This window comes from Pseudophryne corroboree, chromosome 2 (assembly GCF_028390025.1).
Source record: "Pseudophryne corroboree isolate aPseCor3 chromosome 2, aPseCor3.hap2, whole genome shotgun sequence".
NCBI classification, from domain to species: Eukaryota; Metazoa; Chordata; class Amphibia; order Anura; family Myobatrachidae; genus Pseudophryne; species Pseudophryne corroboree.
Genome location: NC_086445.1, coordinates 355470413 through 355488316, shown reverse-complemented (window position 1 = coordinate 355488316; position 17904 = coordinate 355470413). Strand labels below are relative to the sequence as shown.

The 17904-nt window shown below is 44.5% G+C and overlaps 1 protein-coding gene across 1 annotated transcript in view; it reads left to right on the top strand.

The window, feature by feature from the left end:
* Positions 1-17904, top strand: part of F10 (coagulation factor X) — a 75077-nt gene that overhangs the window by 25895 nt on the left and 31278 nt on the right. The window contains exons 2-4 of the mRNA XM_063953126.1: positions 1681-1841; positions 8783-8807; positions 15286-15399. Of these exons, the coding sequence (XP_063809196.1) occupies positions 1681-1841; positions 8783-8807; positions 15286-15399 (300 nt within the window). The remainder of the gene's footprint in view (positions 1-1680; positions 1842-8782; positions 8808-15285; positions 15400-17904) is intronic.

Sequence of the window (17904 nt, the reverse complement as noted above, 5' to 3'; positions counted from 1 at the left end):
CCAACACCCTCCTGTCACTCCAGCCAGCTCTTCCATGTGTAACTCCTGCTAGTACCCTCCTATGTCACTCCAACCAGCTCTCCTGTGTCACTCCAGCCAGCTCTCCCATGTGTCACTCCTGCTACCACCCTCCTATGTCACTCCAGCCAGCTCTCCCATGTGTCACTCCTGCCAACACCCTCCTGTCACTCCAGCCAGCTCTTCCATGTGTCACTCCAGCTACCACCCTCCTATGTCACTCCTGCTAGCACCCTCCTATGTCACTCCAGCCAGCTCTTCCATGTGTCACTCCTGCTACCACCCTCCTATGTCACTCCAGCCAGCTCTCCCATGTGTCACTACTTCCAGCATCCTCCCGCGTCACTCCTGCCAGGACCCTCCTGTGTCTCTCCAGCCAGCTCTGCCATGTGTCACTCTAGCCCACCCTCATGTATCACTACAGCCCACCCCCCCTCCATCAGCTCATGCCATTGCAGCAGTCCCTAATGTGTCCTCTGTTTGCTTGTGGGTGTCTCACCTCTAGTATCTGGCTCCTTCAGTTTTCAGTCCCTGTAGTGCTGCTGCGTGTCTGGCTGGAGTGCAGCGGATTGTGTATCTGTTGTGGCTACATGATTTACAGTGTTGGGAGCCACATTTGAATAAAGAAAGAGCACCATGCAGCTCAAGAGCCACAGGTTGGCCACCGCTGCTGTACACTATTAGTTCACTCAATGGCTCACTAATAAAGTTATCACTTATGAGAAACAAAATGGCAAAATATTAGAAGGGAAGATGTGCTGATGTAAAGGATGGGACAGGTAAAAATATATTTTGAGGTTTCATTAAGAAAACTATTCTAAAGATAAAAACCAGTAATGGAGTAGATATGCGGCTGCTGTCCATGCCAACCAACCAGTTATTTTTTCATCTGTACTAGACAAACAACTTGCCTTAAGTTATATACATTGGTGTTTCTATAATGGGTGCAGTGTGTGTGGTGCACACGGACCCCCATTTCTCCCATACTTACCTTTCCGGAGTCCATCGCTGACCGTGTATGGGCCCACTCCTCTCCCGTAGCCGTCGCGCCGCGCTGCTAGCGCTCTGAGCACTGTAGACTCTGGCACAGTGCCAGAGTCTACACAGCATGTGCAGGACTCTGAAAAAATGGCACGGCGACCATTTTTCAGAGTCCTGCGCATGCGCTGTAGACTCTGGCACTGTGCTAGAGTCTACAGTGCTCAGAGCGCTAGCAGCGGCGCGACGGCTACGGGAGAGGAGGGGGCCCACACATGGAGTCTGCACATGGGTCCCCTCCTCTCTAGAGACGCCCCTGGTTATATAGCAACATTTATAGACTAATACACTTAGATATATTTTTTAGTCATGTGTGTACTTATCATAGAAGAATAAACCTGAGGAAAGAAAACCATCTGTCAAAGTAGAAAATAAAGCTTTTCACTTGTATTCTTAACAGACCAATAGGTATCAGATGAATAATATATATATATATGTATTGTATATATATAAACCCTCAGAAAACTGAAGTTTTCCTAACAACAGGATAGCACAGCCCCTAAGTGGTGTGACACTGTACCAGGCCACCATATGCTGAAACTGACATTAGGAACAGCTCTGTGCACAGGTCTCAGCACAACAGTGATAATAACAATCATTTCTGATATATTTTTCCCCCACAAGTGTTTGTGACTCATGAAAAGGCAAACAGCATTTTACAGAGATGGAGGCGCGCAAATTCACCTTTTGAAGAATTCAAAAAAGGGAACCTTGAAAGAGAGTGTATGGAGGAAACCTGCAGCTACGAGGAGGCTCGGGAAGTATTTGAGGATGACGAAAAAACTGTAAGACTCACTTGTTTAAATGTACATAAACATTCTACAACAGGCTTATGAAGACTTTGAAATCCCAAATACTGTAACTGTGCATCCAAATTCTCACTGCGACCGCCATTGGTAATTAATCGCCACTCATGACACATGTGCAATTTAAAAATATCACTCAACCACACAAACATCAGCATAGCATCCACCTCTGAACAAGGCCTTAAATGTGGACAGACTACCTTGGCTGGAACTGAGTGTGTTTATTTTATCAATGAAATATTTTCTGTTGTCCTTTGTAAGGGTGGGATGTATTAAAATACATCGCCGCCCCTCGCATATGTACTAACATATGTGATTAACATCACAATACGGTGACAGAGGCGATACTTGTCAGAAGGATGTCACCTCCCTGGAGTCTCGCACCTCCCAGACACCAGCAAGCAGGCAGACTTGAGTCCTGGGCTCCTCCTCCCTGCAGCTGGAAGGACCTCCGGCTGTCTTGCTAGGGGAAGGAGGAGTTTAGATTCCGGGACCAGGGCTGCCTGCACACAGGTATGCCGGGCGGAGGTGGGTTGGCGTGAGTGGCTCAGGGCGGCGGGTTCCGGCAGCTGGCAGTAAGAAGCCCATAGGCTTCTATAGGATATAGCCATCAAAAGATGGCGATACCCTTGGCTGTGAAAACCAGGTGGCCAGGTCTTAATACATATGAAAATGCTATAAAACCCCCAAAAATGGAAGTATTACCGCATTTTCCCTTTAGGACATTTCCTCCCTCAAACTTTAGTCAAACTCTATTAGTTCATCTCTTCCAAACTTGTAGAACTACAGTGGATTGCTTGTTACAACCAGCAGGCATCTTCCACACCATAGAGCAGGCATGTCAAACTCATGGTATCCAGCTGTTGTGAAACTACAAGTCCCAGCATGCCTTACCAGCTAATCAGTGGAAGGCATGTTGGCAAAGCATGCTGGGACTTGTAGTTTCACAACAGCTGGAGGGCTACGAGTTTGACATGCCTGCCATAGAGGCTATACTAGGCACAGGCTGGGGTAAATGTCTCCTAACTGAGGTGAGGGGCTGCATTATCACTTTGTAAAGTATTTCAACTGGAGTTCTCAGGCGTTGCTATGTGCAGTTGTTTTTATCGGGCTCCTTGATCTTTCTCACAGCCCTGGACAAAAACTGGGGAAGCATGTGTTAAAGGGAGGACCAATCACAGGCCAAAAATAAAAGATTGTTGGTACTCCAAACTGCCATTATGATAAATGAAATTTATTTTTCCATGTAAAATGCCTGCATGTACCAGGCCCTAGTGTTGTGGCTTGGGAGGGGTGCCTAAGTAAATTCTTTTACCTAGGTGATAGTGCAGCTTTAACCCATACTATACGTCTTTACAATCCTTTGCCTTTTAATTTCTTAACCTCACATCATCACTTGTTCTCTCCCAGTGGACCTTCCTATCCTCACATGTGAGTGGGCACTCACTTAATCAGGTCATCACTCACTGTTTTGATATTTCTGACTACTCCAACTCCTTATTACCCCCTCTCTGACCATCACCTGCTCTCTTTTAACTTATGCATCTCTGCTTCTCCATCTCTACCTCCTAGGGCTACCATCACTAAGTAACTTTGAGGCAATTACACAATTTCCTTTTCCTCCCTGCTCAACTCACTTCTCTCTCCTATTCTATCTCTCCTGCCTGAACAAGACACTTCATTATACAATGCCTCCTTTACATTTGCTCCTGACTCTGTTGCTCCAGCATCCACAATTTACCATCGCAGATCAACACCTCAACCCTGGCATTCCAAATTTACCACATATCAGCAAAAATGTTTCAAGTAGCGCTGAGAAACAGTGGATGCTCTACAGCAGCCTTTCTCCATTACAAATGTATGCTCTCATCCTTCAGTGCTGCCCTTTAACTCTCTAAACAGTAATACTACAAGAACCTCATCTCCTCCCAGTCTTCCACCCCCGGCGTCTTTTTGCCACGGTCAACTCCCTTGTCTACCCACCCCCTCCTTGAGTCCCCTCTTCACTCTTAGCCCCCTACTTCACATCCAAAATTGACTCTCAACAACCCAATTATTCCTTACCCTGACCCCCTCTCCCCCCACATCCATCTTACCAACTCTGACTTCTTTTTCTCCTGTACCGAGATGAAGTCATTGCCTTCATACGGTTTCCCCCCACCCACTCTACCTCCCCAATAGACCCTATCCCCTTCTGCCTCTTCCACTACATCTCTTCTACTGCCTGTTCCCATCTTATCCACCTCCTTAATCTCTCCCTCTCATGCCCTTGTCTCCCCTATTCTTAAATTAAAAAAACTACCCTTGATCCTAACACTCTCTCCAACTACTGACCCATCTCTCTCTTTCTTTTTGCCTCTAAACTCCGTGAGCGTATTGTCTACAACTGCCTTACTGCTTATCTTTCCTCCCACTCTCTGCTTGGCCCATTTCAATCTGGCTTCCATTCTCTCCAGTTCACTGAAACTTCCCTCATGAAAGTCTGCATGACCTCCATGCTGCCAAATCCAGGGGCCACTACTCTGCATATTCTCCTTGACCCCTCTGCTGCTTTTAACACTGTGGGCTACCCTCTCATCCTGCAAAGCCTTCACTCCATTGGTCTGCATGGTTGTCCTCCTACCTCTCTCTTTCACTAACAGTAGGTGCCCCCCAAGGTTCTGTTCTTGGACCTCTCCTTTTCTCTCTCTATACACCCTCTTTAGGTGCACTCATTAGCATCCAAACTGTTATGATCTGGAGAGTATATCAGGACTGAGTGTTGAGAGAAATTATCCAGGGAATGTATCTGGATGGAGTGTTGCACAAGCCCAGCAATCCTCAAGTCTCCTGCGTACTAAAGCTTCACCTTTAGCAGTTGCCTTTCCCAGGTGGATTAAGTCCACCCAGTACTCAGATGCCCCCAGATCTTAATGTGGACAGTAAACTATTGGAGGCTGGGCAAGTACAAGGAAATATGCTGGGGTTGACACCCACCTGGCACAGAGTGGGTTAAAGCTGGACAGTGGGCACACACTAGACAAGGATTAGATAAAGCTGGACTAGCAGGTACTGGTAAATAGCAGAAGTATAACACAGTGGGATCAGGACTGGATAAGATGCATCTCAACTGGTACATAAATGACAAGCAATGCTCCTAACCTACAGTAGTTGCTGCTGGCAACCACTGAAGTGTATAACAATTAAATACAGAGAGGGAAAGCAGAACAGACATACAAACACAGAATGCTCCAGTCCAGTGGATGTTACTCCTGGCAACCACAGTACCAACACAAAAGAGCAGTGTAGAAGACAGACAAGGGATTGGTCTGAGGACAGACTGATAGGGCTGATACTATGTACACAGTGAGAGGCCAGAGACAGAGAGACAGAGACAGAGACAGAGAGACAGAGACAGAGAGACAGAGACAGAGAGACAGAGACAGAGAGACAGAGACAGAGAGACAGAGACAGAGACAGACACAGAGAGACAGACACAGAGACAGACACAGAGACAGAGACAGACACAGAGACAGACACAGAGACAGACACAGAGACAGACAGAGAATGTAGTGTAATGGAACTGACAGTCTCTCACAAGAACCACACAATGCACTCACAAACACATAAAACAGGAACATAAACAATGGACTGATTGAAGGGACAAACAAAGAAGGAATCTGCAGAACCATAGCTAAGAAGCAGTGTTCCAACATCACTGGTACTTGCTACTGAGGACTAAAGGCTCACGCAACAACCCAGTTCTATGACCAGCATGGAATAATGGGCAGACTGGGAATATTAAGGGAGCACTAACCAATGACAAGGTTCAGTACAGACAAGCAGCAAACGAATCCCCTCCTGCGCTATAAATGTTATGATATGGCTCAGAGTTCAATGAAAAACAAATATATAACTTATTATATTATATATATTTTTTATTTTATTTAATAGTATTTCATATAAATATATATATAAATTACACTTCAGACCGGTCAAATATGAAAAATCATTTACATATCTCTTGCCTAACTAAAGGAGGTGGATCTAAGATAAACTTCTGTGCACAGAAAAAATTTAAAAATATATAAAATTAATAAAAAATCAGTCCATATGAAAAAGGTTACCCGCTAGATTCACACCCATGAAATAGGTAGCATATTCATGTGTTGTATTGTATTGGATATCCTCAATACGTTACCACTTTGCAAAGAAGACAATGTTGTGCAATAGAACTGCTCCCCGCAGGAGCCTTACATGCGGCTTGCACCAGTGGTTGTCACACGGGAAAGTTCAAATGACATGTGAGACGGACTCGGGCTGCGGGAACGGCGCTTCACTAGCGCCTGCTGTGCTGATATTTCACCCGACTTCCAGGCTCTAAGAGTCCACGTCTCCGAGTGCCGTATGCAGACACCTCAGTCACGGTTGTAATGTCCCGTTCTCCGTTGCTTCCACAGATAATACTGCTGAATGAAGGTCTATTATAAGGGTGTAATGTAGCTGGTATATGGGTCCAAAAAGATCTGCTTCTGACGCGTTTCGCTCCTCTTATGGGGGCTTCCTCATAGAAGTACAGACAAGCCCCCTTTAATTACTAACTCAGTGCAACTGTGTTGCTGCACATCTACCACGCTCCTGACTTTAACGAGAAACCACATGCTGGAGTAAAGTAACAAGGCAGTTCCCAACAGGTGTGCTGCTACAGCAATTAAGCAGATAGAATAGAGCTGCAATTAAACTGACAGAACAGAGCTGCAGACAGCACACGTAACACATTATCATCCCTATGCTGATGATACTCAAATCTACCTTTTCTCTCCTGACCTCTCCTTCTCTCTCCTCACTTGTATCTCCAACTGTCTCTGCAATATCTTCTTGGATGTCCCAGTGTTATCTTAAAATTATCAATGTCTAAGACAGAGCTGATCATTTTTCCACCCTCCCGCATATCCTCACCTCCCACAATTTCATTGTCTATTGAAGGCACAACTATCTCTTCTAGCCCCCAAGTATGCTGTCTTAGAGTTATCCTTGACTCCTCCCTCTTCTTCAAACCACATATCCAGTACCTCTCACAGTCCTGCCATTTTCATCTCAAAAATATTTCCAGGATCAGACCCTTTCTCACCCTGAACGCTACTAAGACCCTCATCCACTCACTGGTCATCTCCAGATAGGACTACTGTAATCACCTATCTGGCCTCGCTGACAACTACCTCTCTCCACTCCAATCTATCCTCAATGCTGCTGCCCAGCTCATCTTCCTCCCCAAATGTATTATGTCCTCCTCCCCTCTCTTAGAAGCCCTTCACTGGCTCCCCTTCCGCTTCAGAATTAATTTAAAGCTTTTCACACTCCCTTATAAGGCCCTCACCTATTCCTGTCTCATTTACACCTCGGACCTTTTATCCCTTTTCACTACACAAGTGCATGCCACCTCTACTGCCTACTGATTCCCTCCTCCCATTCCCTCCTCCAAGATTTTGTACGTGCTGCTCCCTATGTCTGGAATTCTCTAACTCTACCCATCAGAATCTCTACAAACTTCAGAATGGCTCTCAAGATCCACTTCTTCATCAAACCCAGCCATCTCTCATCCTCACCTTCTGTTCCACGCTCACTGTCTACCTCATCTGTGTCACCACTGTCTATCAACCCCTCGCCTTTAGAATGTAGGGCCTTAGCAGGACTCTATCGCCTCATGTGCTTTTCCTTCTCTCACTTACACTATCTTCTACTCCATACTCCCTACAATGACACCTAACCCTCATTTTCTGCAACCCTGATACTTATTTTAGTGTCATGTCAGCTGAAGGAGAAATGTTTATATACCATGTACCTGTCCACATTGTCTTGTACTGTAAGTCTCTGTTTTCTTGTCTTGCTCATTTGTTTACCCTTGTGTACCCTTGTGGCGCCATATAAATAAAGGATAATAATACATACGTACATACATACAGATGGAGCCGCACTCATCTGAGGCGGCTCCATCGCAGGTGTGCACTCCCGGCATGACTAGATGATCCATCGGCCTAGTCACGCCAGAAGTGCACAGAGACACTACCATTCTACTGAATGGGGCGCGTCTCCGTCATGGGTGCGCGCCCGGCGGCCGGAGAGGCCCTCGGCGTTAGGCACACCCAGGTGGGTGCGTACAGTCACAGACGGAGCCTTGACTAGTGTGGCTGCATCTGTACATACATATATGATTGTACAAATGAAATATTACAACGAAGGTGAAGCCGTAGGGTGCCAAGAGCATTAATCCTTAGGGTACTAAGGTGGCAATAGCTGTCAGAAACTGCATAGCTAACTAGCAAAATGAGGTTGGCACACCATAACAGCAGAGACCTGTGCATCAGGCAGCGCAGTGAGGAATGATGTCGGCACACCATGACAGCAGGGACCTGCGTATCATCAAAAGTACCACCCCCCCTTCCCCCCGCTGACAAATGCGCCTAATAAAAAGGAGATAGGATCAAGTATTACTAAGTTCTACTCAATCATAAAGGTCATATGGAGTTGGGGTATGTATCTGGAAAATCCAAAAGGCCTCCCATCTACAGAGCAGATTAAACCCATTTCCAACTCTGGTGAGAGTTCTAACCTGCTCAATGGCCCTAAGTGGTAAACGGTTTATCACTGTGGCGTCTGAACCCCTCATATTTTCCCTTTCTGACATGAGGCAATATGTTGTAGTTTATCACAACTGTAACAAATATACACACAGAAGAGTTTGAGGTGATTGGTAACTTTCTTTAGAGCAATTTCTGAATTATCTTTAGTGCTATTGTATTATTTATGAATGTTTTAATACTTTTATATTTATTAATAAGAATAATAAGAATAATAGCCACATAAATATCTATTTGAAAATTGTTACAAAGTTTAAAAACGCATCATTTTTAACTTTTTTTTAATAATTGTTTCTTTGACAGAGAGAATTCTGGAGCAAGCATTTTGGTAAGACAATAATTATTTAACATTTCAATTTTGTACTGAAAATATATGTTAAAAGAAGGACATTCTTAGGGACAGTAGATTGTGTAGATTCAATTATAAAAACTCTACCAATTGGCTAGAAAGGGCTGGCAGGGATAGCTTCATATGTGCACAGTTGCTGGATATGAAGTCTCTGGGGGAGATTTAATAAATGGTTTTGTATATGGTTTGTAAACCATGAAACACTGTGATTGTAAGAGCCAAAATGCTGAATTTAATATTCTCTGGTTTGGAGGCTAAAAACGTAAACGATATCTGGTGTGTTGCAGTTTGCAAAGTCTTAAACAAATCACTGGTTTCACTACCTGAAATCACACATCAAAAATTGGAATTGCCTTTTCATAGTTTGAGTGGCATATGGAAAGTCTCGGGACATGTGCTGAGGTCTGAGTGCCAAGCAGGGAAGTCAGAGTACTATGTGGGGAAAGTTTGTAGTATATTCTGGGTCTGAGGACATGTCACTGGTATTGTGAACTGGGAACACTACAACATAGGGTAATGTGAACTGGGGACACTACAATGTGTCATAACTGGGGACACTACGATGTAGCATAATGTGAACTGGGGACACTACAATGTCACATAATGTGAATTGTGAACACTACAACGGAGCATAATGTGAACTGTGGCACTATAATGTGGTGTAATCTGAATTGAGGACACTACAATGTGGCATCACTGGGGACACTACAATGTGGTGTAATATGAACTGAGGACACTACAATGTGGCATCACTGGGGACACTACAATGTGGCATAATGTGAACTGGGGCACTACAATGTGACATAATGTGAACTGGGGAAACTACAATGTGGCATCACTGGGGACACTACAATGTGGTGTAATATGAACTGAGGACACTACAATGTGGCATCACTGGGGACACTACAATGTGGCATAATGTGAACTGGGGCACTACAATGTGACATAATGTGAACTGGGGACACTACAATGTGGCATAATGTGAACTGGGGCACTACAATGTGACATAATGTGAACTGGGGACACTACAATGTGGCATAACTGGGGACACTACAATGTGACATAATGTGAACTGGGGATACTACAATGTGGCATAACTGGGGACACTACAATGTGACATAATGTGAATTGGGGACACTACAATGTGGCCTAATGCAGGTTTCAATGGGACCCTGCAAGTATGTCTAGACCATGTTTTCCTACAGACTGCAATATATTTTGCCTGCCACTTGGACTCTAGGCCAGTAGAATCTAAGCAAGACCTGTTCACTTGTTTTGTCCTCTCCAACGTGCTTCCCACATAAATGAGCATGTGCCATTTCCTGTATCAGTAGAATAACTAGCTGTTCTATTCCCTCCCCTAAAGGGGGCTTATGTTATCGTCTCATCCATGGTGTCTGCCAGCAAGACAGCGATGTGCTTCACTCACCAACGCCTCTTCTTGCAATGCCTTCCCCAGGGGTTAAAGTGGGCCGGAACGGGGCGGAACTGCGTTCCGTCACTTGTGTATGGAGGCGGAACGCGTTCCGCCTCCGCCAGCCCACCTTGCCCGATCTCCGCAGCTAACTGTACAGGCAGCTCTGCGGCTGCCTGGTGTAGTTTGCGATCCCAGTGTGTGCAGCCCGGCCCTCCAATCACAATAGATGTTGCTTGGGTAGGCGGGCGCACTACAGGAACATGGCCCACCACCCCCTTTCAGTGGCATGATGGGAATAAGACGCGATAACGTCACGGAGCGACATCTCGTCTTATTCCCGTGGCGCGCAGCTGTGCAGAGGAGCGGGGCAGACAGACATGAGGACCGCGCTGTGCTGCAGTTTAAGAGCGGGCATGCAGACAGCAGTGCCTGCCCAGCCTCTACCTCTTCATTCGGTTCCTCCTCCGTGACGGGACCCTCTCCCTCTGCTCTGGCTGTGGAGCATACATCAGCAAGCAAGTGAGTGGGCAAGTTTCTGGGTTTATGAGTGATATTCTGAGGTTGGGGAGTTGTTAGTGAATGAAGGGTGGGGAAGGGGTGTAGCTGGGATCCTATTAGTTAATGTGGGGTGTCTGTGCTACTAGGGGTGTTATTAATAAATAAGGAGTGTGGGTGTTAGTGCTGCTGGGGATGTTATTAGTGAATGAGGGGTGCGGGTGTTAATGATGCTGGGGTGTTATTAGTGAAAAAAGGGTGTGTGCGGAGGTTAAATCGGGCCAGAGCGAGGTAGAACTGTGTTCCGGCACTTCTACTTGGAGGCAGAACACTATTCACTTAAACTAGTCACACAGGCAGCACGGAGAGGACTATAGGAAAATAGAAGGCTCAGGCTGAGGCGGCTTCCAGTCCCAGGTTAGGGACAGCCGGAAAGAATCAATAGGAAGCTGAGGCTGGCTTCAAGTACCGGGCCTCCCCATGCGCTGCCCAGCAGCACCGTGGCCACCAATATCAATGATGTGGTGGTGGGTGGCGCTAAAGAAGGAATGATTGATTTAGCGTGACCTGCCTCCTCCAGACCCTCTGCCGGCGGCGGAAATAATGACATTGCACGTCTGCAGCTAAAGGGAGCAGAGGAGCTGCCCTGACTCTAAGTACCCAGCCACGCTGACATTAAGGGGATGGGACAGTCGGAGACGGATTCAATCACACTGCTGCTGCACATCACATGTAATAATAAAAAAACAACCCAAGCAATTGCATATTATATATTTATTTGTAAGTTTATAACTCATCTCAACTGCCTATGTTAATATATATTTCATATATTTGGACACAACACGACTGAGAAACTCTGTTGGTGATTCTGCTACATTGCTCTCTTCCACCCATTATTTTTCTCTTTAGCCAGCCCAGCAGACACATTTAATGGCAGATGCTCACAGTGTAAGATTATATAAATACACACACATATATACGAAGGATTAAACCTACGAAAAAACGTTGAAGCTTACACCTGTACATGAATGTCTTTATTTCCTGAGCGCCGCCAACACAGTGTTATATATAAAGTCATATATAGCTGGCACTCAATGTAAATATGAACATCCACTGGGGTGCCATCCAGGATGTATAGTAGAGAAAGATGGGTTCCCTGGGTCAGGTCTGCTTACCCCCCCTATATATGTGACACATGCACACACAGGAACGAGGCGGCACTCTCCAGATTTCAAATAGAAAGTAGTGTATTCAAAATTTAATCGCAAAGTGCATAACAGGTACAGACATTTCAACACCGCGCAGGGAGTTTTTTTCAAGGTACAAATGCTGCAAATAACAAAATTGTGTTGAAATATCTGTACCTGTTATGCACTTTGAGATTAAATTTTGAATACAGTTCTTTCTATTTGAAATCCGGAGAGTGCCGCCTCTTTCCTGTGTGTGCATGTGTCACATAAATAGGGGTGTAAGCAGACCTGACCCCTTTCTCTTTCTCTTTCTCTTTCTCTTTTTCTTACTCTTTTTCTATTTCTTTCTTTCTCTCTCTCTCTCTCTCTCTCTCTCTGTCTCTCTGTCTGTCTGTCTGTCTCTTTCCAATATTAAACATACAGGTATGTGATTATACAGGTTAAAGCAGTGGACAGTCCTCTGTTTTTTTAACCTGTATCACCACATACCTGTATGTTTCATATTGTATGCACTATATGTAATTTTACCTTCACATGACATATAATAAATAACTTTACACTGTGAGCATCTGCCATTAAATGTGTCTGCTGGCCTTGCTAAAGAGAACAATATTGGGTGGAAGAGAGCAATGTAGCAGCATCACTCACTCTGCAATTATATCATAAACTGTGATTATTATACAATGGCAGGGTGAGTGATGCTGTTACATTGCTCTCTTGAGGGGAGGGGCTAGGGGTGTGACAACAGGTGGGAGGGGCATTTTCAAGGTGGGAGGGGTTATGGTGTGGCCCTGGCACCTACGGGGGTGGGGGAGGGGGGGAGTTCCCCCACCTCTCTCGGACCACTTTAAGCACTGGCCTTCCCCCACGGGTTTTCCATGATTTGTTCTTCACCTTTTCCAAGTTAGCATCCTGCACTACTCCCTTGTTTGCTCACGGATGATTTCATCGATTAGAGAAAGTCTCGCTTGAAGATGTGGCAATATGGTAGCCTTGGCTATTATCTTGACTGTTTGTCCTTTGACTGCAACCATATTCGAGTTACACCTCAGTAGTTTTCTGTATATATGGAACCATCATAATGTCACACACACACAGAGCTGGAGATGAGGATGAGTTTACTTCCATATTTGAATACCACTATTAAGGTTTAGTGTTCTTTGAGTAGAAGCTTGTGTTGTATTTAATTTGTAAAATGTAAGTGAAGTGGAGGCTGTTTCCCATTATTGCAATACAGTACAAGGGTCAGGCAGTACTTCTGCCCACAAGTTAACTCTACAGTGCTATACAGCATTCCATAAGTTAGTGCTCTCTTTATAATGAATTTTGCACTTAGGGCAAATAAAGGCATATATATGTATGTGAGGGTTCTTAGTTTGAATTAGATGTTTGATCAGTTTCTCAATATAAATAAGGACAGTCCAGCAGATGCATCACTTGTGAAGGCCATTGATGGTATAATAGGTCTACATCCACTCCAGCCTCATGTATACTGGCAAATATTAAATCCAATACATTGTGCCCATGTTTAATCTAGTCCACTACAATGGTCATGCCTGATTCTGTTATCATCTTCTTTCATGTTAAAATAACTATGCACTTCATATACACACGCAATTTCAGTATTCGGGGGATGATTGGCTAATGAGTATTACATACAGCAGAGTTTCACTTCACCATTACGGTCCAGGTTTTAAGGATATCCATACTTGAGCACAGGTGACTTAATTAGTACCTCAGTAAACTTGATTTAACCATCTGGACTCAAGGATATCGTTAAAACCTGGACTGTAATGGCGGAGTTTGGGAAACTCAAGACGTACAGTGGGCCCGATTCATGTTTGTATGGAATTGCGCAGCCAGAAGGAAGCAGCTGAAGCTCACTCAGGCAGTACCATAGGATCCAGACACTGGGGTCCAGGAAGTCTGTGTCCGTCGATGCAGACCGTGAACCCGTCATGCCTTCAAAACGGGGGCTAGGTTTTGAAGAACGGTGCCAGCTGCCCCGTCCCTAAATCTCACAGCATGTCATTCATGCTGCGTCTGACGGGCTACGAGCGACAAGACCTGTACTGCACATGCACAGTTCCCCAAACATTGTATTTATATGCAAACAATAGCGATCATGAATCATGAGGCCCTGTATTACAGGCTGTGTGACCTTTGCAAAGAGAATGCACTGCATTTTACACTGTATACTCTGCATCTGCATTTTGTTCTCTACTCATTAGCGCTGTACAATTTGCTCCAAATATACATACAGTATATGCTCCATATGGTTCCGGTATGAATGGTCGACAATGTTAAGGTCAACACTCAATGGTCGACATGTGAAAATGGTCAACATCTGAAAAGGTCGACATGGCTTTTTGAACTGTTTTTGGGGTACTTTTTGCCGAAACATGACCAGGAACCCCAATTAGTGTACCATGTCCCCTTGCATGGCTCGCCAGGTTACTATTCCCAATCATAGTCCACGTGGATGATAAAATATGAAAAAGTAAAAAATGTCGACTTTTCATGTGTTGACCTTTCATGTGGCGACCATTTGCATGTGTAGACCATTTGTCCATGTCGACCATGTCAATGTCGACCATTAGTGACAAACTAATGAGTGTCAACCATCTGAACCGATACCGCTCCATCTATACACAGGCGAAGAAAGGGGAGAGCGGGTACTCTTTACCCAGACCCAGGCCTGTTGGGCCAGATCCAAAACCAAAACACAAAACCCGAAAAGTGTCCGCCGCACATCTCTACTTTTTTCAGAGGTAGTTTGAGCAGGAGGAGAGAAGACTGGCTGCTGGAGGCAGAAGAAGTCACAAAAAAGGATTTTTGATCCTGCACCGACCTAGATTCAAAGCTACATAAGTAGCAGAAGAAGTCAGTTAGGGGTCTATTCATGCAGCAGTGAAAAGTGTGAGCCAGTGGAGAAGTTGCCTCTGGAACCCAATCAGCATTGACGTAACATTAATAATTTACATACTATACAATTATACGGAGCATCTGATTGGCTGCCATGGGCAACTTCTCCACAGGTTAATTTCTCCACTCTTTTCACTTCTTCATGAAGAAGAGTCAGCGCTCTCTCCCCTTATGTAATGTGCAGAGTTATTGATGGCACCTGCCTGTGGCTAACGCTTCCTCCTCCTCCTCCACTGCCACCTGCTGTCACAGTATCGACTACTGGTGCCGGCGGCACATACATTACCTATGAAGGGGGTATCATAACACCTTCCCCCATTGGCCATGCCCCCTTCCATTACCAAGGCTGTTGGCGCCCCTGTCTATACATCTGATGTTATGCTTGCTATACTCTAACAGCGATATTAATGCATGATTTGTGTGTTCGCAGATGGTGACCAGTGTGAACCTAATCCCTGTCAGAATGCTGGCTCATGTAAGGATGGGATTGGTGAATACACATGTCTCTGTAGTGCTGGTTATGAAGGCAAAAAATGTGAATCACGTAAGTAATTGATAACTATGAGCGCTGGATATCATCCTTATTTTCAAGTGTTCAGTTTATTACAAATGCTCTACATGCTGCATGTACAGTATCTGTTTGTCTAGTTTTGACAACATAATGTTGATAAGCCATATATTTATTTATTTAGACACGTTGTACAGTGCAGTAGCACTTTCATGTGCATAAGGAGAGAGCTAAGTGTACACTTAATTGGAGAATCTGGTAGTCTCTATTGGATATCTAATGTTTCATTTTTTAAGGCATCGATTATCATTAGGAAGGAGCTCACATATAAAGAGAATAAACTAGAAGTAATGACATAGGCAATTTAGCTAAGTAACAGTTGTGAAGGGAATACAAAATTAAACATCAGATGCATTGATGGCCTTCATGCTAATAACTGTCAGGACATTACATGTTTCTTGGGGTTGGGTTTGAAATGCTCGTGGCGACGATGGCGCACCACGGCATCCCGATAATCAGAATCCCGACAGGGGAAGGTAAGTATTCTTACTTTCCCCCACTGTCCCCCTAACCCTAACCATCCCTTCTAGCAGCCTAAACCTAACCCTCCCACCCCTGCAGCCTAACCCTAACCCTCCCCAGTGTTGTCTAAACCTAATCCCCCCTCCCCACAACCTAAACCTATACTTGCCTACTTTTGAAAACTAGAATCAGGGAAATTACAGTAGGATGTGCCGCGCAAAAGGATGGTTGGTTTTGCCTTGTAAACGTTTGCTGCTTTAAAACAACGTACGAATTCGGCCGGAGTCTCGGAGCTCCGATCGTCTCACAAGCCATTACATCCAGCCCATGAGTTTTAGCAATAGTAGATATGAAAATTGCTATCTCAGCCTCAATAGCGATCCATAGTGAATTAGGCCCTAAGCACATTGATTATTACAACGTACTGTGGATTTTTATTTATGTAAATGCAACCAGAATCTGGCTATACAATTGAATGTATTATATATGGGGGTTATTCAGGTTTGTTAATAACTCAAAAAAGTTAGCAATTGGGCAAAATCATGGTGCACTGCAGGTGGGGCCGATGTAACATGTGCAGAGACCTTTAGATTTGGGTGGGGTGTGTTCTAACTGAGATGTAAATAGCAGTGTAAAAATAAAGCAGCCAGTATTTACCATGCTCAGAAACAATATAACCCACCCAAATCTAAAGGTGTGTACACATGGTGAGGTCCTTGCTATGCCCGATTTTGACTATGCGATTTCCCTTGAACTCCCCCAGAGCACAGATAGTAGAGTGTGACTATCTGTGCTTGAGATTTTGTCTATGTACGATTTTGACTAAGTGCCAATTTTGACTATACTTTGTACTAGATAGTACACTAGATAGTGAAGACTGACTTGCCTGCACAGTCTAGCTAGCCTTACGATACAGACTCCACTGGAGTGCGCATCGGGATCGAATCGTTATCGCAAGCTGCCTAACACCTTGAGATGTGTACTAACTTTCCTTGAGATTTTGACTATATAGTCACTATGTACCTTAGTATACTCTTTACTGCAATCCAGTGTTGTCTCCCAGGATTATTTGCGAACTGGCTTGCCCGACTCACTGCATGTGTGATGTCGGGACATATCCCAATACTTGCATACATCAAACTACCAATAGCATTTTGATAAGGGATTTCTCGCATTTCCTCTATCTCCCCCTTGCTACTTGGTGACATGGCCTTGACTATCTTTGTACTTTTGTCAATGGGAGTACTTACTGGCTTTGCATCTGTCATTCCGTATTTGGAAATTATTGCCTCAATGTATGTTTGTTGGTCAATTGTGACCGTTCCCTATTGCAGGTTTTGTACAATTTTCATACCTAATAGATGATTTGCAGGGCCTAGATCTTTCAACTTTAATCTTTGTTTAAGCTGGTGCTTGACATCAGTGATGTGATCTTCTTGACCTGACAAAAGTAAAACATCCACATAGACAGCTATGATGAACAAATTTTCTTTGATAGTCTTAAGGTATAGGCAGTGATCAGTCTCTGACCTAACAAAGTTCAATTCTAGAAGCACTGCATCCAACTTTACATACCAGCAATGACCACTCTGCTTGAGGCCATATAGTGACTTCGTTAAGAGACAAACTTTCCCAGTTTGGAATATATCCATATCACAGTGTTCAGGTGGTTCCATATAAATTTCCTCAACTAACTCGCCATTCAGGAATGCAGAATCAAAGTCTAGTTGATATAACAGTCGATCATGTAGTGTAGCAATAGCAATCATTAACCTTAAGGTGCTGTACCTTGCGACTGATCTCTCCGTAATCGATTCCATACTTCTGGATGTATCCCTTGGCAACAACGCAGGCTTTGTAAGGAGCTACTGTCCCGTCTGCGTTCAACTTCTTGCAAAAAACCCACTTGTTTTTAATTGTTTTACGGTCACTTGGTCTATCAGACATAGTCCAGATACTGTTATCATTTAGGCCCTCATTCCGAGTTGATCGGTCGCAAGGCGAATTTAGCAGAGTTAC